The 25,967-nt window shown below is 38.3% G+C and overlaps 1 protein-coding gene across 4 annotated transcripts; it reads right to left on the reverse strand.

Annotated features, from left to right (window-relative positions):
* Positions 1 to 299: 299 nt before the first annotated feature.
* znf1035 (zinc finger protein 1035) lies at positions 300 to 24,777 on the reverse strand. 4 transcript variants are annotated; one of them, XM_053494111.1, is made up of 5 exons: positions 24,353 to 24,777; positions 23,352 to 23,434; positions 22,561 to 22,735; positions 9,094 to 9,148; positions 300 to 9,014 (listed from the first exon to the last, which is right to left on the reverse strand). In XM_053494111.1, the coding sequence occupies exon 5, from the start codon at positions 8,921 to 8,923 to the stop codon at positions 1,145 to 1,147; it is 7,779 nt and encodes a 2,592-aa protein (XP_053350086.1). In that variant the 5' UTR covers positions 8,924 to 9,014; positions 9,094 to 9,148; positions 22,561 to 22,735; positions 23,352 to 23,434; positions 24,353 to 24,777; the 3' UTR covers positions 300 to 1,144. The 4 variants fall into 4 exon arrangements, with proteins under 4 accessions (XP_053350086.1, XP_053350087.1, XP_053350084.1 ...); XM_053494112.1 differs by having other exon boundaries at positions 24,231 to 24,357; XM_053494109.1 differs by lacking the exon at positions 22,561 to 22,735.
* Positions 24,778 to 25,967: the final 1,190 nt, after the last annotated feature.

A 25,967-nucleotide genomic window follows, 5' to 3' on the forward strand; every position in this document is an offset into this window, starting at 1 on the left:
CATGTGCACACCAAAGTGACAGCAAGCAACACAATCATCTTGGTAGACAACTAGCGGTAGATATCTGAAGTTTTCAAAATAGTTTTACATAACTTGAATTCACTTTTACTGACATCATTTTGATATTCCTAAGTGGTCTAGCATCTTAAATTTTGTTTTACTGTAAATAAGATGAGGACACTGTTAATAGTATTTGGTACTCAAGACTATGAAATAATTGCCTACGACTTTTTCCATGACTTATCCAAAAATACAACTACAGTCCCTGGATATAAGAGATACAGACCAACAATGACAACTCTATTCAAATGGCTTTATTGTCCAAGTCTGAAAACTGAATACACCATGAACGTAAAAATTGTTAAAAAAAAAAAAAAGTTACAAATGAGTACATACATACTGCATATATACATAATGTAGGGACTTGCTTTTATGAGTAACTGCAAGTCATGGAATGCTTGGTAGGTGCTCTTAAACACCAATTGAGCAAATGAAAGAGTAATCAACTAAACAATAAAATATACATAAGAAGAAAGATACCAAGAATCCCATCTGAACATACAAAAGACAGACAACTCTAGCAAAACTACAAACCCTAGCAATTTAACAATGACTCCGTTTGTTACATGGGTATTAGATATATGTGCTATTAGGACAAAAGTTTTAAGAACTAAAACATAAAATGAATTTAAAACAACTTGAGTCAGCAAATTACAAAAGTTAACAGGATTGTTTGATAAAAGACTTTGGAATAAATGGCAAAAAGTTACAGTTTGTGGATTGATATTTAATTCTGCTGTATAATATTTGGTGGTGGTGTAATATTTACACTGTCAATTATTCCTAGCATGCACATTTTCACACCTTATTTAGTTTTAGAACAATAGTTATAATTTACCTTTATCTGGAGCTTTCTATAAACACTAGAAATTCAGTAAGTAGTTCTCCGAAGTGCAGTAGTAAAAACAACAATCTATTTGTATGTACATATCAGAGTACTAAAACGATTAACCTAGAAAAACAAACTTAGCATACAAGAAAAGCATGAACCCACAACATGAGTCAAGGAACTATACAATTTTGTGTTCAGAAAACTGAATGACTAAGAATCACCTGCATTGCAGGAAATACTCTACAGTGCACTCTACTCGATCATTGGGCTTCGAAAAAGAAAGTCAGTTGGTGACTGGGATGGGAAAGAATCTGATGTCGTCCTATGAGTTTGCTGATGCTCTTCTAAAAGATGTAGAAAAGCAAATGCCTTGTCACATTCTGTGCATTCATAGACTACTTGTCCAACATGTGTTTCCTGGTGCTGTCTCAGCTGAGAAAGCATGTTGAAGGACTTGTAGCACATATCACATCTGTGGTCTCCACTTGCTTCACGAAATGTTTGCAATTTAGGATGCTTCTGTTCATGCCTTGTAAGGTCATGTGGAGTTTTATATGATTTGCCACAAACTGAGCACTGGTATTTACGGTGAGCATCATGGGTTTTACGGTGTGATAAAAGTGACTGTCTTGTTTTGAAGACGCTTGAGCACAAATCACATTGATGGGACCGCTCATTGTGCGTTTGCTGATGCTTTGTAAGATATTTCTTTTTGGTAAAGCCTTTTCCACAAACCAGACACTTGAAAGGACGTTCAAGTTCATGCAACTTTTGGTGCTCCTGTAAACTGAAGTTGGAAGGAAATCGTTTGTTGCAGGTGGAGCAATTATAAAAGTCCTCTCCTACATCCACATCCTCCTCTTCATTATTTGTGAGTACTTCAGAATTTTCTAAAGAATGTTTTTGGTGAACACAATAATGTTGGCGAAAGGCATCACTTCCAAGAAAGCTCTTGCCGCATTCTGTGCACTCATACTGTGTAGCTGCAGACAAATGGCTCTGTTCATGTTTCTCAAGTTGTTGCTTAGTTGAGAATGTCTTGTTGCAAACATTGCACATGTTTGCATGAACAGAAAGGTGATTTGCTAGCTCCAAAACTTGTGAGAAACTCTCAGGACAAATTGGGCATTTGTAAATTTTGTCCTGATTAGAATCATCAGTGTTTGATATCTTGACTTCATCATCCATTTGAAGTTTGGAAGAGTCTTCGCCACCATGTGTTTGCAAATGGGTCAGGAAGTGATGGCGATGGCTAAAGCTCATGTGACAACTATTACACTGAAAGGACCGTGTCCCAGATAACTGATGAGTGAGCTGATGTTTCTTAAGGTGAGAACCATGCAAGAAATGCTTGTTACAGTCTTTACACGAGTATGGACGCTCCTTTGCTGGATTACAGCCATGTTCAGAGAGCTGCTCAGGATCTGGAAATCGCACCTGACAAATTTCACAGCGATATCTGTATTGCTGAACAGTACCAGATGAAGGGTTGTTTAATATTGGTAGGGATGAAGTCTGCTTTGCTGGTGGAATTAAGGGTGGGAGCTCTTCCTCTGCCTCTGTGTGGATTTTTCGGTGCTCTGCTCGGCTGGATTTACAGGAAAAGTTTTCGTGGCAAAGATCACAGGGAAAGTTTTCATCACGGTGTGTGGTCATGTGGTCTGTTAGCTGTGAGGACCGTGTGAAACTTAAATGACATTTTGTGCATCGATGAGGACGTTTTTTAACATGAGTGTGCTTATGTTTGCGCAATGCAAAGAGTGAAACAAAACCTTTACCACACATTTGACACTGAAACTCAGATTTGTGGCTGCGCTGATGTTGCTGCAAATTGACAAGCTGAACAAAACATTTGCCACATTCTTCGCATTCATAGGGCTTTTCACCAAGATGGCATCTTTGATGATCCTCAAGACTTTCTGATGTCACAAATGTTTTACCACAGACATGACATGGAAAATAGGGGGCAGAGTCAGAGTCATCATCACCAATATCTTTATCATCGGCATCACTTCCATCTGAGTCACTACTGCTCAACTGCTGTTCGGTGGTAGCACTTTTAACATCAAGGCTTTTTGAATACCCTTTATGTTTAACTCTAAGGTGTTTTAAATAGGACCCTTTGACAGTGTAAATTTTATTACAGGGGTGGCAGGTAAATACTTTAGGAGACACTCCATCAGTTCTTAAAGTGGACTCAATTGTTTTGAGTGGTTCACTAGTAGAGTGAGAGAGCCTTTGATGAAGACTCAAGGATTTAGGAGTCCAAAACCTCGAATTGCATGTCCCACAAACAAATGGCCGATTAGGGTCATGACAAGATCTGTGCAATTCCAAATCAGAGGGATAACGAAAGCTTCTAAAGCATTCTGGACAAGTATTCTTAGCAGGTTCCTGATGCTGAGTCTTCACATGTCTTTGCAGTGTGCCTGCTTGATCAAAGGTCTTACCACAAATGTGACAGGAGTGGCTTTTGCCTAACTTACGTTCCTGGTCTTCACGCCCATGAGCCTCAAGATGACTTATAAGCATAAGCCCATCTGTAAAACTTTGCTCACATTCAGAGCACTGATATTTGTGAACCACTGCTGCATCTTTGTCAGCATTTCCTTTATCTTGGTCTTTACATGAAAACTTTGTCTGGAGTACACCAGTTCCTGTTGTGTTGGAACCTTTATTAAAGACTAGGACTTTATCATTCGGAGTTCCCTCTAATTCTGATGAAACTGCATCTTTTTTGTTGGTTTCATTTTCTGCGGGTTCTAAACCTTTACATTTTCTCGTGTGCTTCTGCTGGACATTTTTGCTCCAAAATCCCTTGTTACATTTTTTGCAAGATAGAGGGTATAATGCTGTATGAGTGCGCATATGCATGCCAAGTCCACTGGCAGTTATGAACCGCGTGTTGCACTCCACACACTCAAAAGGCTTTTCCCTTTCACCATTGCCATGGCCATACTTGGCATATATTTGACCACTATTCTGCAAGTTTCCAGCATAACCGTCATCTACTGGTTCCTCCTTAACGTGCACATGACTTAATTGATCATACTCAAGAAAATCTGACTGTAGTTCATCGGTTTTGTGTTTCACAAAAATATGCTGCTGAAGCTGGGAGAACAATAAAAAGCGATCATTACAGTTGACACAGGAAAATCCCTTGACCTTTGAAGGACTTGAAATATTGCTTCCACCGACAGGGCACTCTGTGGACCTTAAGCTGATGAAACAGCTCTTTTGATGCATCTCAAGCATTTCTTGAGTAAACAGTCCACCACATCGGTCACAAAGCACTTTAGGATTATCGTTTTTTCCTCTGCATTTAGTCAAGTGTCGTTTTAAATAGTCTCTTCTGATGAAACGCTCATTACAACTAGCACAACCAAATGGCTTTTCTCCTGTATGAAGACGGGTATGGACTTTTAATTGTGTTTGGTTTTTAAACCGTCGAGGGCAGTACTCGCATTGAAATTTCCATTTATTGGAGTAGTGTACCTCTATACGTTGCACAAGTTTGGATGTCTCTCTGCAAGTCTGCACTGGAGTATTTACATTGGTTGGCATTTGCACTGGTTCTGGGCATTCTGCTGAAGAGACCTTGCAGTTCACCCTGATACTGTGTCTCTTCAGACTGTCTTTACAGGTAAAGCCAGTACCACATCTTTTACAGGAAAATGGTTTAAAAGTAGAATGTAGCATGGAAATGTGCCTTGTTAAGTTGCTTTGTGTAAAAAACTTCTTTAAACAAGTGCTGCATTCAAATTCTTCACTTTGTGGCTGTCTCTTGATTTGAGAGGCAACATGGTCAGCAGCATTCTGCACCTCAAGATGTTGCTTTTTGCCTCTACACCGTGTCTGGTGATATTTCAGATGATCGTATCGAGAAAAACAATTTTCACACGTTTTACAACGATATGGTTTGACTTCTGTGTGGGTAAGAATGTGGCGTCTGAGATTTCTAGGTTTTGTAAAGGTTTTTGTGCAAAAATTGCACTTCAATTGCTCACCATTTGCTCCTATAATGACTGTGCAGCCCTTTAGACTGGTTGCACTACCTGGCATGACTTTGGTTTCTTCAGATTCATTCAGTTGTTTCGCTTCATGTTTACTTAACATGCCATCACATAAGGTTTCATGCTGTTGACATGAGCTCTTACAGTCATATTTCTGACCACAATGCTTACAGGCAAATGTGTTTTTCCCCAAGTGAGTATGAAGATGTCTTAGCAAGTAAGATCTGAACTGGAAACGCTTAGAACAATGTGGGCAGCGCTCCTTAAACCTTTCCTTGATACTTGTTCCCATTTCTTTTGCTATTCTGCATGTTCTGTTTGTAACAATTAAATTTGTATCTTTGTCTTCACTCTTATGGGCATTTTCATTTTTTTCACTGTTAAATTTCTCTCGAGAGGCGGATTCTTTAAAGTTGCAGTGTTTCCGATGTCCATAAACCTTATTCCTTTTAAAATATTTCCCACACTTTGAACATGGTACAAGGTTGTTACCCATGTGAGCTTTTTCGTGCAGTTTCCAATTACCAGACCTGGCAAATATATGTGGGCAATATGAGCAAAAATATTTTTGGGGAATTTTTTCTGGCTTTGATTCGGCTTTCACTTTTGCTCGTTTTTCACGAGTTTGAGTTGGGGGTGATAATGGAGTGACAGGTTTTCCTTTAAATACCTTGCATTTCTCCTGATGAACTCTAAGCGGTTCCTTCCTGTGAAAATGCATTCCACATATATTGCAAGGAAAAGGTTTTTCACCAGTGTGAAGACGAATATGCCGAATTAGTGCAGTTCGACTTGTGAAATTATGCTTACAAACTGGACATTTGGACCCAGCTGGAAGGTGTGTTAAACAGTGCTCACTCATTGATTTGGAATCAACAAATCCCTTTTGGCATATTCCACACTTAAAGCGCTCTATAAATACTTTCACTTTTTCATCTGCTGCCTTTTTGGTTGGACCCTTAGCAGGCAGATATGATTTTGCCACGGCTTCTTTCTTGGCATGGCATGCAACATGTCTTAGCAAGTAGACAGGAAACTTGAATTGCATTGGACAATCAGGGCACTGAAGCATACCCTTTTTTATATGGGACTGTCTGTGTTTTAGCAAATCTCCAATAGTGGGCACAACTTTTTTACAGACAGAACACTGAATCCTTCGTTTGTGGACATTTTTGTGGACTATTAAGTGTCCACGCCTTTTGAAGTTTTTACCACAGTCCAAGCACTGAAAAGGCTTTTTTTCCCCATGAAGCTGCAGATGACTCTTCAATAAGTCAGCCGAACTGAAACATTTATCACAGAATCTACAAAGTAAAGTGGTACTGGTGTCCATATCAGATGACTTTTTGCCTGAATCTTGCTGGCTTTGAGGTATCCCAATATTGGAGTCTGATTCTTTCACTTCAGTAACATTGTCAGGGTTAGTCACTGGTACTGCAGAAGCCTGCCGCAATGAATGTTTCTTCATGTGTCTATAGACTCCAGATTTATGTGCAAACAAAGCCGGGCACACTTTACATTTATAACATGGAAAATTCTCTGTCGACACCACTTGCTCTTCCTCTTTTTCTTCTTTGATACTTGCCTTGAAAAGTTTCTTTTTGTCTGTATGCCTCCTTGTTTTGTATTGCTGAAAGCAAGTGTTTTTAATATGTCTATTCCGATTAGAAGGCAAAGAAAATGTTTCCTTGCATAAGGGGCATTTATACCTGTTGCCCACCTTTCCTTTTCCAGTTTGCATATATTCTTGCAAACACCTTTGTCGCATGTGTCTGGTTCGGTTGTACGTGTACCTAAAAACCTGTGGACAGGTGGGGCAGGCATATTTGCCAAAACATGTTTCTGTAATAGGTGGTTGGGGAAAGTGTGGTTTTGTAGTGTCTCCAGAACATAGCTCCCTTTTATGTTTGTCAAGATTCCACAAATATTTGAAAACCTTCTTACACTTACTACACTTAAAAGGCTTTGCATCTGTGTGCGATCTAAAGTGCACTTTCAGTTGAGCTCGGAGTTTGAACCTTTTTCCACAAACGGGACAATTTACTTTCTGTAGGGATGACTCCTTGTTTATGTCTACAAGTTTTACAAAACAATCAGGAAGGCCAATTTGACAACTATCAATTCCAAATGTAATGTCTGATTTTGCTGTATTATTTGGGGCTGTTAGAAAGCACTTTTTTAGTTTATTGGGTTCTAGTATCAAAGGAGTGCATCTAACTTTTCTTTTGTGGGCATAAAGTCTTTTTGCATGAGAAAAGTATAAGCCACAACGATTACACCTATGCTGTGTTACAGTTCTATGCCTTTGCTCATGATCTTGATAGTAGGACTTTTTAATGAATGGTTTTTGGCAGTACTTACATTGGTATTTTGCATCAAGCTTCTCGGTCAGTTGTTTAGAGGTTGGCAATATTAGTTCAGGTGGCTGCATGTCTTTTGGCCCAATTTGCCCACACAAATGTTGAGCTGCCAATGTTCCATTAGAAAAATAGGCTCCACAGGTGGGGCAATACTGAAATATATGTTTAGAGTGATTGCTGTGGTGGTGTTCAACAAGTTCATCTAAATTTAGTGTGTTCTTTTTGCACACAGAACAAGAATACATGTTTCCATCTTTAGCATTACGCTTGGTTGTCTTCAGAAGGACAACAGGCTGTAGTTTTCGCATTAATTCCTTTGATGACAACAAGGTCACACTGTTTTTAATTCCTGTGCTATATGTACTTTCAGGTCCAGCTAAGCCTTCAATGACTTGGTCATCTATAAAGTCATTTTGTTGTCCAAGATCTTGAGAAACAGAAGTAGTACTGTAAGTCCTTGTTTTATGGGGTTCCTGCAGACCATCATCTGCTGCCTCTCTTATATGATCAGTGGGTTCAGATTCAAGTGGAGGTCTTGCGAGAACTGGGGGTTGCACATGAGCAATCTCACAATTTTGGGAGTCCTGAATCATATTCCCAGTCACTGAAAAGGTTTCAGTATTTTGCTCCAACTTTGTATGGACCATACTGTTTAAACCAAAACATGATTCTAAGAATTCAAAACTGCCATGTTCCACGTCTTGGCTTTTCTCTGTCACATCAGTCTTTGCTTCATTTTTATGAGCAGTATTTTTAACGCCATACTTTACTTCATATTCTGCAGTACCATTTTTGATCTCACATATGTTGTTTATTCCTTCTAAGGGGCAATCTTGTGCACTTACATCTCCAGTACTAATTGCATTCTCATCATCTTTTATATTCTGCTTTGTGGCATTTAAATCCAAAGCACATACGAAGTTTTGTGCTGTAGTAGCTGGAGTGTCTCTGTAGTTCTTGCTTATTTCAGGAACACCACAGTCTGTGTTCTGTGTAAGTACTCCTTTCATTTGTTCCTCAGTTTCCAAAGGGCATACATTTTCACCTGTTGCAGTAGTGAGATTTGAACACTGATATTCAGGATTTAAGGAAGACTTTTCTATTTGATTATCAGCCTCCAACACATTATCCAAACTGCCACTTTGTCTTTCTCCTTTTGTCTCAGGAGATGCTCTATAGACATAATTTTGATTTTCTGTGGCTTCGTCATTTGCTGCCAATGCATTAGGTCTTACAGCAGGACAAAAGTCTTTCTCCAATTCATTTTTATCTCTACAACCAATTGTTTTCTGACATTCAGAAGACTGGTCAGGGTTTTTTTCTGAGCCGTTTAAAATGTCAAAATCTGCTTCAGAACAGCTGCTAACATCCGAATAATCCTCAAATCTAGTCACAGCCACCAGTGCAGCATTGTGTGGTGTCCTTGACAAAGGTTTTTCAAACATAGGTGCATCATTTTTAGACAAATCCATTTGTTCTGGTATAACATACATTGACTGATGACTTACAGAGCAAACATGGTTTTCCACAGCATGTACTGGTTCATGATTTGAGCCTTGCACAGAATTTGGTACTGAACTTGTACAGGTGAATTCTGATGAAGGTATTTCCACAGACTCACTCATACTTGAAATGTCATCTTGATTACCCTGATCCATATGTCCAACTCGCTTTCTTAAAATTCTTGTCAGATAGTTTTAGATTTTTGTCCATAAGTCATCAGTGTTGCAGTTTCAGTCAGGAGGTACTCTGGAAAGCAATTCAAATACATTAATAAAATACTTCATGTTACTGACCAAAAAAGTACAAATATGAGCAAAGTACTCACTGAACTTCATCCAGGGTACATCAGCGGAAGGGATGCAATACAGCACAATGAAGAACTGCACAAAGGTAAAAATAAATCCAGTATAATAAATCCAAATATGATACTTGGATAACATTTGTAGGGGGCTATAAACACTTAATATTTGGTTGTCTTTAGAATAAATTTCTTTTTAAACTTAAGTAAAGCTAAATTTTAAAGTGTAGTTACTCCAAAGTTTGTTATGGGTCAATGACGTGACGCCCCCTTTTTCTGTCCGGGTTAATTTTATTTTGCAGAAAAAACTAAAAAAAATACATAAAAATTTCTCATCTACTTGTTATACCTTCTTTACCTACTAAACCACTCTAACTTCTTCAAATTTTTAAGTTTTTCATCATTGTTCTGCTATCCGAAATGCCAAAACATCATATGGGGCGACCGTCCGGCCTTGACTTTTGTTAGGACAACTGGTTTAAAAACACTTTAAATCAACTTAAACATATCCCTTTTCCTAGTTGGCATAATTTCAAACATGTTTTACATCCATTGACAAAACTATAAAGCATTTGCTCATATATTTCTATCATGATATACAAACGAATGTTGTCCAAATTATGTTGATTCTATCAATATCATCCGGGGCGACCATCAACAAACCACAATTTTGGGACCTTTATTTTAAAAAACATCTCAAGGATGGGATACTGCATCAGCCAGACACAAGTGAAGACCCCCTGGAAACAACTGTAAGGTAAATCAGTCTCTCATATAGTAAGAAAAAGCTGTTTTTTAACTGCTGTGATGTCGTAGTCACTTTTGGTCATCATGTGGGGCGACCACCTCAAAACTGAATTATAATTTTTTCCCCACAAATCTATATTTTAATGATAAATTTGATAGTGCTTTGTCACTAGAAGAAGCTAGTTTGGTTTCTGAGGCTAACTGTTAGCCTGTTATACTTAAATGAACTTGAAAACATCATATGGGGGGACCGAGTATCATGTGGGGCGACCACTGCTAAGTGTTTTAAATGGTAGATATATGTCCTATATTTGTAGTTTTCACATTCTATACATTAATTATATAAATAGAGTTAATTGTTTAAGCATAATTATTTGTATATTTCTTTTTTCTAAATTCAGCCATTTTCCATTCCTTTTATAGGGATAAACATTTATTTTTTTGTTGTAGTTCAATCCTACAGGAAAAATGTAAAAAAAAAAAAACTACACAATGACATTCTATTTATGTGACTATACATGTATTAGTCATTTAAAACAAGTTTTAACCTATTTTACCCATTTCCTAGATGGCACAAGGAAAAGAGGTAAAGAAAAAATAGCTTCTGTAGCAGTGAGCTAGAGTCACTAGAGCTTTAGAAAGTAGGAGACCAGGGTAGATCAAATAAACAGTTTAGACTGTATGCTACAATAAGCTGTTAAACATTGGTCACCAAAACAGCTGTTCTCTAAAGAGAGAGTAGGTTCAGGATAAGGAGGAAAGAGCACAGGTATAGAATGTTTATCTTGTTGATGAACAACTCTGTACACTATTTTTTCAGCTACCAAAAAAGAAAGCATGAGGGGAAGATTCCATATGCGAAGTCAGATGAGTTATCAGAGAGGGAGAGGAATAATCTGAGAAACAAGTGGAGGGCTGCATCCAGAGGATACAGGGAGAGAAGAAAGATGGAGAAGGCAATGATGGACCTGACACCTCAATCCATAGAGAACACTGCCAGATCCAGCAGGTGTAGAAGGAGTGTAGGGGCAGCAAGAGAGTCCAGGGGGGTGTGTGGTGGTGGATGCTCCACCTCAGAATGAGGGTTTCCATCCACAAATGTCCTCCACACCAGAGAGAAAAGATAGAGAAAAGAAAGCTGAGAAATGTTGTAAACGACTGCAGGCTGAGAAGCATAAATTAAGAAAGCTAAACATAAATCTGAGGAAACAACTTGCAAAGATGAGTGTACGTGCATGTTATTCACAAGTTCTGACGCGTATCTTTCTTGTTACACAGTGTTACTCACGACTCCAGATGTCCGTTGATTTCTTTCTCTCGTTTTATTTTCAACAAAGTACAACGGTTGTTACAGTTTCTTGCATAAATCCACTGTAGTCACGACAAGTCGTTTGCTGTGTTCTGTAGCTTTGTTAGATTACAGTTACAACAACTTATTTTACTGTATCCTTTAGCTTACAGTATCATGGTCAAAAGCTTGTGTTCTCCACACCTTTCTGTATCCTTCCGTGTCTTAACAACAACTGAACAACTAACGTGTGTGATAGACATGCAGCTACACAACTGTGGGATGATGTCACAGAACAACTTATGAAATGATGTCACAATGCAACTTACAAAATGATGTCACAATACAACTTACGAGTATAATACTAAGTGCTTAAACTAATAAACTCAATGGACTTAATGTATAATGCTTAACTAACAAATTTTAATGAAATAAACACAACAACAAATTACAAGAATGAAATAAGGCCCTTACAATGAGAAAAGAAAAGGGCCAAAAAAAAGAAACTTATTATTTGTAATATTTGAATGTTGAAAAGTTAATTGAAATGCAAGTAGTGTTCATCCCTGTCCAATAAATCAAAAAGGTTCCAAAAAAGAGATTCTTTACTCAGCTTCTTAAGTTCTTAAAGCATTTAATGTGTGTTGCAAAAAAAATTATATAATTTTAAATGTTAATGTCCTTCTGATTTGTTATATTTAAATGTTGAAATGTTATTTGAATAAAAAGAGTTACATTTTCTTTCGTCTTGAAGTCTTGTGTACATTTTAACTGAAAATTTTATACCTGTGGTTTTCTTATTTTGGGGCGACCGTATTTCATGTGGGGTAACCAACAAATGGCAATAATTACACTACATTCATAACCAAATATCCATCAGTTTAGCCTCAAATATTAATCAGTGCTTTTGAAGTAAAAATCAGTATTGTAACTGGATAATGAGGGAGACTCTGATATTATAGAATAAACTTGTGAAATAATGGTTTTCATAAAATGAAAGGGCACTAAAGTTTATCTTTCTTCATCAGTTTATCTACTTACTGATATGAGGTAAACTAGTCTTAATAATACATAAAAATGTGATTTTGAGATATATTACGGTTGCCCCAGATGACTTTTTTAAGGCTATGTATTATTAACTTAAGTGTAAAAACACTAAAATGTCTTCTTTTTTTTTTACTTTTCTTTATAAAGGCATGTGTACACTACATTCCAAATGTTTAAAAAATGGCCAAACATATCCATATTTTTGGTATTTTAAAATTGACCTATTAAAAAGTCTTATTCGTCAATGACCCATATATATTCCAAAACACTCGTAAATCAAAGCACATTTTCCCATAAGAAATAATGGAAAGTAAAATTATTCGTTCCACAGCTCAAAAAAATAAATACATAAAAATAATTAACACTAAATATGTGTTAGGGGCCAGGGCATGCAGTACAAAAGTAAAATGAATTTTCATTAAAAAAAAATAATCTGGCATGAGTTTTGCTTATGACTTATGTGAATTCATGTGAATTCTTGCGAATACGCAACAGTGTTGAAACGTGTATCTCACATATCTCTCCCTGCAGTCCTCTGTGATGTCAGTGGCTTTTGCACAATTTTATCCAAACCTTGTAGTTGGGGGCACTTACTCCGACCAGATTGCATTGTGGGATAATCGGACCCGCAGGGGAACCCCGGTACAAAGGACACCTTTATCTACTGCTGCTTATACTGTAAGAACACACTCAACAAAATCTCTGTCTACATTTCAAGAACTACAGTTAATCTGCAAGACAATTAGGCAGGACTCAGGGGTAGCTCAGTGGATAAGGCATTGGATTACGGTTTGGAAGATCCCAGGTCCAAACCCCACAACCACCAAGTTGCCACTGTTGGGCCCTTGAGCCCTAACCCTCAACTGCTCAGATGTGTAATGAGATAAAAATGTAAGGCGCTCTGGATAAGATCGTCTGCCAAATGCCAAAATGTAAATGTAAATATAAAGTAAAAATAAAACAAATTAACCTGCACATTACCTTAAAAAAAGTAAAAATAAATCCCGACATAAGTGTTTCCATTTATGTGCACAGGCGCAGTGTGTGTTTTTCTCTCTCTCCTGCGCTGCTGTGTGTGTGTTATGTGTTTTCGTGAGCGTAGTTTGACACTGTGCCGATTGTGTGTGAGTGAAGCACCCCCTCTGGCGAGAGAGAGAAAGAGAGCGCGTGCTCGTAAACCACGACAACGCTCGTTTTTTTAAGTAAAAAATTATTTAAAATCTTTGCTCGTTTTGCAGAACACTTGGAAACCGCGTTACTCATAATCCGAGGTTCCACTGTATACACAGAATTTATATGTCGTGGCCAAAAGTTGAGAATTACATAAATACTGGAAATTGGAAAAGCTGCTGCTTAAGTTTTTATAATAGCAATTTGCATATACTCCAGAATGTTATGAAGAGTGATCAGAAGAATTGCATATTCCTTCTTTGCCATGAAAATTAACCAATTAAAAAAAAAACTTTCCATTGCATTTGATTGCTGTCATTAAAGGACCTGCTGAGATCATTTCAGTAATCGTCTTGTTAACTCAGGTGAGAATGTTGACAAGCATAAGGCTAGGGATCATTATGTCACGATGATTGAGTTAGAATGGCAGACTTGACATGTTAAAAGGAGGGTGATGCTCGAAATCATTGTTCTTCCATTGTTAACCATGGTGACCTGCAAAGAAACGCGTGCAGCCATCATTGCGTTGCATAAAAATGGCTTCACAAGCAAGGATATTGTGGCTACTAAGATTGCACCTAAATCAACAATTTAGAGGATCATTAAGAACTTCAAGGAGAAAAAAAAAAAGAAGGTTCCATTCTTGTTAAGAAGGCTTCAGGGCGTCCAAGAAAGTCCAGCAAGCGCCAGGATAGTCTCCTGAAGAGGATTCAGCTGTGGGATCAGAGTGCCACCAGTGCAGAGCTTGCTCAGGAATGGAAGCAGGCAGGTGTGAGCGCATCTGGCGAAGACTAAGGCGAAGACTTTTGGAAGATGGCCTGGTGTCAAGAAGGGCAGCAAAGAAGCCACTTCTCTCCCAAAAAAAAAAACCTTAAGGGACAGATTGATCTTCTGCAGGAAGTATGGTGAATAGACTGCTGAGGACTAGGGCAAAGCCATATTGAATCCGCTGAAGGAATCCGCTGAACCCCGCTTTCCGATTGTTTGGGGCATCTGGAAAAAGGCTTGTCCGAAGAAGAAAAAGTGAGCGCTACCATTAGTCCTGTGTCATGCCAACAGTAAAGCATCTTGAGACTATTCATGTGTGGGGTTGCTTCTCATCCAAGAGAGTGGGCTCACAACACAGCCATGAATAAAAAATGGTACCAAACCACCCTCCAACAGCAACTTCTTCCAACAATGCAACAACATTTTGGTGACGATATCCAGCACGATAGAGCACCTTGCCATAAGGCAAAAGTGATAACGTTTTGGTCCCCGAGCCACTTAGTTAAAATTTTGGGTCCATGGCCCGGAAACTCCCCAGATCTTAATCCCATTGAGAACTTGGTCAATCTTCAAGAGGCGGGTGGACAAAAATTCTGACAAACTCCAAAAAGTTTGTATGAAAGAATGGGTTGCTATCAGTTAGGATTTGGCCCAGAAGTTAATTGAATCCAGTCGAATTGCAGAGGTCCTGAAAAAGAAGGGCCAACACTGCAAATACTGACTCTTTGCATAAATGTCAAGTAATTGTCGATAAAAACCTTTGAAACGTATGAAGTGCTTGTAATTATATTTCAGTACATCACAGAAACAACTGAAACAAAGATATAAAAGCAGTTTAGCAGCAAACTTTGTGAAAACTAATATTTGTGTCATTCTCAAAACTTTTTGCCACCACTGTATAAAGAATTTATACACATTTATATATGCAGAATTTATATATATTTACACACACACACATAGGATATGGACAGTGAAACTGAAACCAACCTAGTGTCGGAAGTTTCATGGCTAAATTTGACCAGCCTGGTGACCAATCGTCATTGATATGCCACCCATAATGTTGGTCTGCTCTTACTGGGTTCAAAAGAGGACAAATTGTTGGTGCGCGTCTCGCTGGTGAATCTGTGACCAAGACAGCAAGTCTTTGCGATGCATCAAGAGGCAAGTTATCCAGGGTAATGTCAGCATACCACAAAAAAAAAAAAAAAAAAAAAAAAAAAAAAAAAAACAACAACACATCCAACCGGAGTATCTGTGGACGCAAGAGAAAGCTGTCTGAAAGGGATATCCGGTTGTATTGTATTCAAAAAACATAAAACCACTACTGCCCAACTCACTGCAGAATTAAATGTGCACCTCAACTCTCCCGTTTCCACCAAAACAGTTTGTCGGGAGCTCCATAGGGTCTACATACATGGCCATGCTGCTACAGCCAAACCTTTGGTCACTCGTTCCAATGCCAAATGTCGGTTTTAATGGTGCCAGCAGCAAATTATTGGGCTGTGGACAATGTGAAACATGTATTGTTCTCTAAGGAGTCCACCTTCACTGTCTTTCCCACATCCGAGAGAGTTACGGTGTGGAGAAGCCCCAAAGAAGCATACCACCCAGACTGTTGCATGCCTAGAGTGAAGCATGGGGGTGGATCAGTGATGGTTTGGGCTGCAATATCATGGCATTCCCTAGGCTCAATACATGTGCTTAATGGGCACGTCACTGCCAAGGTCTATCGAACTATTATGGAGGACCATGTGCACCCAATGGTTCTAACATTGTATCCTGAAGGTGGTGCCGTTTATCAAGATGATAATGCATCAATACACAAAGCAAGACTGGTAAAAGATAAACATGAAAGTGAAGCTGAACATCTCCCATGGTCTGCATAGTCACCAGATCTAAGTGTTATTGAGTCACTTTGGGGTGTTTTGGAGGAGCGAGCTTCCTCCACCAGCATCACATAGTGACCTGGCCACTATTCTGCAAGAAGAATGGCTCAAAATCTCTCTGGTTACTGTGCAGAACTTGTATCCATCATTTCCAAGACGCATAAATGTCGTATTGAACACAAAACGAGGAACTACACCATACTAATGATGAAAAGTTATAATAAAATGTCCAACAATTTCACCATATACCACATACCTTTTTACCGAAAAAGTCTTAACTAGACCATAAACACAATGAGCTCTATAGCCGAACTAGAGCATCAACACTGTTTTTAAGCTACTGAAGATCTTTAACTGCTATAACATGGATTAGACCATAATAATCTATAAACATAGTTGTGAAACTAGAGGCAAGTCAGAATAAACAAAGTAAAATGTGCCTGTTTAATTTTAATTTGTTGAATTGGTATAATATTGCTTTTAGCTACCCCGAGGATGGTTGGGGTTTGAGAATTTCCCGCGACACGTTTTGTTGGACTACTGTTCAAGGACAGCTTGGATAAATTTACACAGGCTCCTGCTCACCCTTGCTGTAGCACTGTGGTTAACAAGCACCACACATGAATGTATACTGTATAAAAACAGTTTCTCTGGAACAAATTCACTCTTTCATTGTGGGCAAGCAGTTGAACTCAACAAAAAATAAATAGTAAATAAAAAATGACCACAAAAGCTTTTATTACAGGCTGGGGGAAAGTGATAAAGTGCAAGGTCAGAGTGCAACAAAGCACATCAACCAGCTTAACTTAAAATCTGGCCCTGATGTATTTCTCGGCAGTTTAACACGTTTTGAATCATTGAGGCAGCACTGAGATATTCATATACAACAATCAAAAGGGTGGTATTGAGTGACTCCCTTTGCGTGACCTTCAAGAAGAACTGCAGAGAAGTTCTGCTGGGGCTCTGCCATAGTTTTATTAAATGAACAGTCTAAGTAGTAATCACATCCCCGGGAGTAGGGTCTAAACTGCAGAGATGGTATCCCAGCACTGGTTAAGTGCCGGCAAAGTACGGTCGCGAAACAGGAAGCATAAAAGGAGACAAGATGGCGCGGCACATCGCTCAGTCATTAAGTTTGCCCATGCCGCTTCGGACGCTTTCGCCGAGTGCGTGTTAATAGGACGAAGGTTAAATTGTGTTTTCCCTTGCTCCCCATTCGAGAGTCCTTAAAATAATCGCATGGTTATCCTTTCTAAAGCTACTTCTTCCGGTCTACCCAGGTTAGTTCATGACAACTTGCCTGTATCCATATTACACAAAAATGCTAAAAGAGAAGAGAAAAAAAGAAGAAGAAAAAAAAAAAAAAAAAAAAAAAAAAACACTCCCTTGCATCCGCAGCATAAGAATATATTCATCCCCCTCCCACCGAAGCTTCGAATATTCGATGTTGATCACTACCAAATACTCAAAGCTCAAAAAATGGTATTCGGACCAGCCCTAGTAAACAGTACAGCTACATAGATGCTGACCATACAAGTGACGCATGTGAATGAGCATGGGAGAAGATTACTTAATCCCACAGGGCAAGAGAGAAAGAAAAATCATTGGCTCAGTTGTGATTACATGCTCTCGGCAGACAAACGCATGGGTACTACTCATATTTCAAGACGTTGTTCGTTTATCAAGTTAAAATTTATACAAATATTTTGCAAATGACCTTAAAACCATTAACCACACCAAGAAATGGTCAAAGAAAAGCATCACAAAGCAAGTAGCTTAGATACAGCAAAACTGTTAGAAGCCATAGTAACTCACCCCTCATACCCATATCTAACAATCCTCATACCCTTTAGCCTGTTATTTCTTTTTTTTTTTTTTTTTAATTGGGAATCTGTTCTGAGAAGCTAGAAGACACAAGACAACTACTGTCCTCCCCCATTTCATGCTCATCCAATATGGTATTTTCCTGTTTCTGACTTACTGAACCTAACCAAGGTTGCTGCAAAATGCTGTGGTAGCCATGCTGGTTAAGTGTGCCTTCATTTTTGACCAAGGGTTCATGACCAAATTCGTACCATGCTCAGGAACGATTGCTCCCCACTCTGCCACTGGCCAGCCTTCACAGATTTTTTTGTGCACCCTTCTTGGACATGCTTACATATTTAAACTCCAAAACAGCAAGTAGCAGTCTGCGCTTACTTGTTTTTTGAGCCACCATTAAACACACAAGAAGTAAACAGATGAGACTGGTGCATGCTATGCAAACAGTTTGGATGAGACAGAAGGAACTGATGCCATAGCATCTAAACAGATCTACTTTTGTTCTCAGGGTCGACTGGTTTCATGCTTGATTCGATCCGTGTCTGATCTAGTAAACTTAAAATAGTTCCCAGGTGAAGAATGATTGTGTTTTCACTGATCAAATTGAACCGGGCTTTGGGGACAAGTGTTCTCAGAGTCCCTAATTCTGGGGCCCTGATGTAAAAATGCCACAAAAGTCCCGAGGAGTCACCAGCAAAGCAACCCCATACATCACACACACCTCCTCCCACTTAATCACAGTGGGACACACATTAAAAAAATCTTCCTCTCTAAATCAAACTAAAAAAAAAAAAAAAAAAAAAAAAAAACTACAGTTTCTGAGGTTGGTCATTTTAATAAATTATCCTCTGCAGCAGAGGTAGCTCTTGGACTTAATTTCCTAGGATGATCTTCATGAATGCCAGTTTCACCATAGCATTTGATGATTTTGGCGATTGCACAGTGATTATTTAGATTGACTGACATTCATTTCTTAAAGCAATGGACTTTCTGCTCTGTACTTTCCATAGTACTCTTCAACTGTTTCCTTCTATAATAAAGATTTTTACTACTTGTAGTAGCATTAATAGCTTCGTTGACTCCGTTCTATGTACGCTGTTCCTCTTCACAAGCCAACTGATGGTCTAAAGCAGATTTAGAAGGCAAAGAATGTCACACAAAGGTTTGCCAGTTGTTCATTTATCGATCTGCCAACTTGGCCAATGAGCAAAATGCTATTTTAGGACACCAACCTTATGGCGACTAATAGGTGGGGTAAATAACATCATCACAATATCTAAACAGCTGAAAATTTAATTAAAATTTTTGTATAGCACTTTTAACAATTGTCATTGTCGCAAAGCAGCTTCACACAATCAAAAGAATAATTTAAGTTTGATTGGAATGTAAATGTGTATAATTTAAAATGGTCAGATAGTCCCTGATGAGCAAACCGAGGGCGACAATGGCAAGGAAAAGCTCCCCGAGATGGCAATAGGAGGAAATCTTGAGAGGAACCAGACTGTTAATATGGATTCAAGGTAGTTATTGGAGGCTCAGGTAGACTTGTGAGCAATTCCAGTTCTGAACTATCGAACGACTGCAGCCAAGTACTCAGAGAAACAGCGGTCAACATTAGTCAGCCAGAACAGTCTTCATTGTAGAGTGAAACCGTCCCCAGACACATAACAAATGCTATAATAATATGAAAATGATAATGCAGTTTCCAATAGTAAGGCGTCAGAAGACAGTGCACCACAGTTTGCGTATGAGGCAGCATAGCCGCAGCCTGGTCAAGGTGCACATGCTGCCATGTCAGAACTGGACCACAGAACTGTTTTTAAAAGAAAAAAAAAGAAAAAAGGTGGCCTAGACTGATGAAACACATTTAATTTTATCATGTAAATAGCCGGGTGCATAAGAATTTCTTACCTGGGGATGGCACCTAAATGCACTTTGAGAAGGCGACAAGCCAGTGGAGGCAGTTTGACTCGTGGGTAATGTTTTACTGAGAAACCCTGAGTCCTGCCATTCTTGTGGATGTTACTTGGAAAAGTACCACCTACCTAAACATTGTTGCTGACCAAATATACCCTTTCATGGGAACAGTACTGCCTAATGGCAGTGGCTCCCTGTCACACTGCAAAAATGCTTCAAGGAACACAAGTTTCAAGTGGTGACTTGGCCTCCAAATTCTCCACATCATAATCCAATCAGGAATCTGTACGATGTGATGGAAGAAACAAGTCCAAAAAAGGCATGAGCTCCCATTATCAATCGTAAAGATTCACTTTATAGTGATATTAACTGGCAGCTACTAGAGTGTAAATAAAATAAAGTATTATAGTTATCATCTATTGCTTTAGTTGACAATCAATAATCATAATTCACCAGCCACATATTGATAAATGATTTTTTTTTTATTGTTTAGTAAAAAGTAGTTATCAGGCACCATGCAGAGAGAATCATCAAAATCCATTTTTATTGTCATTAGTGACTATATTGTATATCTGCCATTTATCTAGTCCGATATCTGTCCCTTTAGCCACTCATTAAAGCTAGTACTGGACTGAACCCTCTTTGCCTTCAGAACTGCCATAACTCTTTAATATTCAGGTAGGTTGTACCTGCACCACCACCAGCCTGAATTGTTCATGGACACGACGAACGTATGCTTTTAAGTCGTTATGTCACAGTAGAAATCGATACTCATCAGACCAGGCAATCCAATTTTATTTTAGCCATTTTTGGTTGGCCCATACAGTATGAAGTGTAGACATTCTGTTTTAAGCCTGTGTGTTCGGAGTTCTTTGTCTGACCTTGATTGTAAAAGATGTTATTTGAGGTATTGTTGCCTTTTTATTAGCCCAAACCATTTTGCCCGTTCTCTGCCGACATCTGTCAGAGAAGCCATTTTCCCCAGAGAACTGCTGCTTACTAGAGATGTTCTTTTTTTTCACATAATTCTCTGTAAACCATAGAGGTGGTTATGTTTGGAAATCCCAGATCAGCAGTTTTGGAAACATTCAGAATGAATGGCACCAACAACCATGCCATGTTCAAAGTGACATTTGCTCCGTATTCGCATGCCTGGTTTAAACTTTAGCAGATTTCACAGTCTTGACTATGTCCCCATGTCGTTTTCAGAGCCGTGATAAAATTAACCATATACGAAACAGTTTTTGCAATCAGTCATACCGCAGAAGGTAGGATTTTCTCCTTAAACATATATATTTTTTTACCATTTTCTTTTCCGACCATACTATTCCCCTTCATTAAACTGGGAATATACTGCAATATAGCAATTTCTGGAAAGTCATATCCTTTAGCAATCAAGTTCTGTGGCTTACATGCCGTGAGATGCGTGTCCACGATTATCATTTTGACAACTTTCAAGTCATCATTCTTCCCTATAATTGTGTATACTAAACCAAGAGATACACAATATTTATACTGCATGAATAGTAATTTACTCATAAAAGAAATGAAGTATAATATTTTCAATATTATACTTATTTTTTTATAAGGTTCAAGCAATAATTTCAATAAATACTTAAATATTTAATCTGGTGTGTAATAAATTTAGAATAAGAATTTTACTTTTTTTTTTTTTAACTAAAAATTTCTCTTATTAGTTTTTATTAAAACTAAGATCTATATAAAATGCAAAAACAGTGTCCTATTTCCTGTTTGAAACCAGCTGCAACAGAAAATATAAAAGTAACCTAAATAGCCTACACTAAATAAAAAAAATATGGCATATCTTTAAGTGTTCTTTTAGGTGCTCTCAACAATAACAGACTGACTAAAATATAATTAAATAGAAAAATAAAAACAGAACAAAAACAAAACTTGCTCTGACAAAGTAATTATGTTTTCCATCACATGTCCAGTGAAGCTGTCACAGCGCACTCTTGTACTGCAGTTTATGCTGCTAATAACATCACGCTTAAGGATTATTTTTCACAACATATCATTGCATCTTTCTGACCTAAATACAATGCTATCCATTCACACCAGTATGATACAATATTAGACAAAGCAGCACAAACAGTAAATACAGTGAAACCTGGGAGTAACGCGGTTTAAGAGTGTTCCACAAGACGAGCAAAGATTTTTTAATACATTTTGACTTGGAAAACGAACAAGTCTTGGTTTACGAGTACCATGTAGCACGCGTGTGCTTCTTGTTTTGACGCCTAGTGTCATGTGATCATAACTGAGCCAGTCGTTTCTCTCCCTCTTGTGGGTAAACATCTCTCCTGCTGGGTCCTAGTGCGCGTCTTTTACTGGTATAATCAACATCCGTGCATGCATGTACAGTTTACTATAACACTGACCATGTGTGCGCGTAAAACATTTTTTGTGTCTGCATGCGTGTGTTTAGCACCCGTGTAAAGCAAAAGCAAGTCTCATTAGAGAGGTAAAAAAAATCCATTTTTCTCTCTCTGCTCAAGGCTCGGTCTGCTCTTTGTGTCTGTGTGCGCGCATCATTGGACACCGTTCATACCACGTATTTCACAAGGATGGACCTACCACTTTTGGTAGGTACTAACCACTGTATGCCAATAACATTCTCCCACAAGTCTTGCCATGTTAGAGATCTAATCCTACAAAAGTGCTTAGATCCTTACATTTGCCCCTTTTCCCAGATTCCAAGACATCAAGTAAAAAAAAAAAAAAAAAAAACTTGAACTGAATAGTGTAGTTAAATAACGGGATGCACGAGTTCTACTTCCTGTGCGTCAGAAATACCACTGGTTTCAATACAAGAGCAGGTGAACCTACCAAGTACAGAAGCGCTTTTGACTCTTCTCAATTTTTTGCCATTTCCAATTGATATGGTGCTTAATTGTGTTATGCTGTGTTTGAGTCCTGCCTTTGTGCGCCAACATTGGCCAGTGAAGACAGATATGATCATAGATTTCTTGTAACCAATCATATCGCAGAAGATGGAATTTGTCTGAAAAATATTAATTTTATATCTTACTTGATCCACAATACAATATTTGTACTGCATGAATAATAATTTATTTTAAGGCAAAATATATTTGGCCTGATTGGTGAATTGAATAGGGTTTCATTTTATATTGTGCGAGTGTGACCAATATCATCCGGGATTGTTGTAAAGTAAATAAATGAACACGTAAAAGCAGAGTGAGCATAATTCAGGAAAATACATGCAAGAGAATCGCCATCATTTAGAAAGATCACATATGTATTAATCGAGACCATAAAAAACCATGGTCACAATTTCTTCACGATTTAAGTAAGAGCGTGATTGGCAATTGGAATAAATAACAAATTAACAATATAAAATCTTGCACTTTAAATTTACACAACAGCACAGCCATCCTGAAAAACTCATAAAATTAACAGAGCCAGGCTGATATTTTAGGAAGGTTATGAATAAGTGTTTAGAACACTATTAACAGAAATTTCTTAACAAGTGGTGGAAACAAGTTCATGACATGCATGTTTTGTCTACAAAATTTTACTGCAGCCTGAAATAAAAATACTTTTCTAAAGTACATAAATGCTTAAAAAAAAAAAAAAATTAAATGTCTCAAAAAACATACCATTCTGTATAGATCTAGAGCTTCAGCATCCACTTGAGGATCATCTTAATACTTATGATGTGGAGTCTTGTGGTCCTCTCACTCTAAGAAATATATAATAGTTAGTACACATTTATTATTATTATTTTTAATGTCTGGGTTTATAATAGACAAACACAGGCAATTTAATACATTTTTAACAAATCGTACTTTACAATATGTCGATTGAGACAGGGATATTAACAAAACATCAAAGGAGCATCAAAGGGGTCTGTGAAACAATTTCACGTGAACTTAGAACACTTCCCCACTTTATATAACTGAATTTAAAAAACCTTACAAAACGGATACTCTCATCACCGACTTCATGTTTTCCGTCTATTATGTTTAAGTTTAAGAACTTCATTAATTCAAATCTTAAAACAAAACGACCGTATAAGTATTAAGCATTTTCATATAACCAGCTACCCTGTAAGTAAATCTTAAAAAATGAAAAAAAAATAAATAAATACGACGGAAGTAGCTAGCATGTGTTACACTTATATGCTAGCTATTAATGAGGTAACGTTAAAGTTCACTGCCAGCCAAAGCTAAGAAGCAGGTCTGATTCGGATAACATTATTTAGAAGCTACAAAGTCACCAGGATACCTATATAAGAGTTATTTATAAACTCGGCACCATCACTAACTAGCTAGTTCCAGAGTATGACAACTTAGTAGCCAATAAATTAGCTTCGGAGTTAGCTATGGTATCGGTCACAAGACAAAATGGTCCATGGGCTTGGGCTAAGACGCAGCCCCTGCAACCCGAAATGAAACGTGACCACAACTAAAACGTTTTTATTACCTAAACACCTGGAAATAGTTATGTTAGATATAATCTTCCGACGGAAATGCTACCTGGTCATGTCTATGCTTGGTCCTGAATCTGCATGATTTAACCATTTCAGCAAAACGCAGCCTCAGCTTCCCACAAGAGCACATATTCAATGTCCGCACGTCTCAGAGCTCTAGCGACTTACCGTCGGTCTGAGTGAGGACCGGTGTTGTTTCCCTGCTCCCGTCGCACCAAGGCAACCTGCAAGACGCTGCGTGTTTACCCAGGCTTTTATGGATAAATAGATCAGTACAATATTACAACTGCAGAATAATTCATAACGTGTCGTTGGGTTCGTCCATACAACACATCCCCAAACAATGTGCAGAAACCCGGGATCTGTCGCGACACCTCCACCAACACCAATCAGATTTAAGTAAAAAACGCGTAGGTCCCGCCTTCAGTTCTACGGGGCCTCCATTTCAGCGTCCATTATGCGCAATTCACTGCCTTTGCGCATGTTCTTCCAGCTCAGGTTGTGTAAGATGGCTGCATGGTTGTTCCAGACTTGGCCACATGACCGACGACGGCACCGACTACCATTTGCTGTCAAGCATTTTTTTTCTTTCTGTCTGGCGCCCTTGTTCCAGGGTGCTACCTCCTAGTCTTTGACAGTGTTCATGGTGCTTGTTCTGAGGGCTTATCCACTTGGTGACTCAAGCATGAACATCTTCTCTAAACAAAATTTTTTTGACAGTATTATTCTGTGGTGCCCTGCCGTCTGTCTTAGCCAGGAAGGAGCCATGTTTGTGCCTTTGTGTTTTGCTGATCGCATGCAAACTGGCCAGGAGAACTGCACTTAGTCTTCAATGTAGTAGGTTAAATTATATGTACCATGGCTTGAAATACTGTCTACAAGGTTTTATGGCCTGGTTCTACTTCCGAGCACTTGAAAATCATATGTTGCTTTAGAAATGATAGGAGTCCACTTAAAAACCTTGCAGAAAACACCACAAAATTGGCAACCAAGACAGATGGTAAGAAAGATAAGAATCCTGTTATGAACACCAGGTAACAATAAACAGTTTCAGTCTTGTGGACCATGTGCCTGCACAATAGATTTTCACTACAGCATCTTGAACAAACTATTGAGTCTTTAAAGAGTTTGGCCTGGTGTTTTGAGTAGTGTAACTCAGCAAGCCAAAGGCCCTATTTTGAATATGCTCCAGGAATTTCCCAGATCTTTTTGGCTAAATGAAAAAAAAAAAAATGCTATGATTTAGGGAAAAATGCAGCTAAACCCAATTCAAAGTGTTGGTAAGTTGACTGATGGGTGGGTGCATGGTGGTTGTGAAATTGCTCCAGAAGTATCAGAAGCCCTATGTTCTTACATTAAACTATAAAACAGACTCCTGCAATACACAACTGATCAAATGTGTACCCTTGGACCTGTATAAATGTTAAGGCCATGTTTGCTCAAACTTCCACAACCCTTACGCCAAGGGTACACTTTTAGTGACTACTTAGTGGCCAGTATCACTGGACCTTATTCAACCATACCTTATTCAATTTAGGCTAATAAAAGGAGTACATTCTCCAGAGATTTAAAGACCCTGACAATACACATCCTCATCTCAGGGACGTATTCCCAGTGGTGGTCTTTTTATCATTTTTCTTTATGTTCAGCAGAGCATCTGCATTTTGTCAGCTCTGGTGAAAATGTCAGTAATTTAGGTATGGATACTTCTAGTGTCCAAGTAAACAAAGATATTTTATACATTTGGGCAACATTTGTTTTTTGAAATTTGTTACCCTATCCT

Source organism: Clarias gariepinus, chromosome 4, assembly GCF_024256425.1.
Source record: "Clarias gariepinus isolate MV-2021 ecotype Netherlands chromosome 4, CGAR_prim_01v2, whole genome shotgun sequence".
In the NCBI taxonomy this organism is placed as follows: Eukaryota; Metazoa; Chordata; class Actinopteri; order Siluriformes; family Clariidae; genus Clarias; species Clarias gariepinus.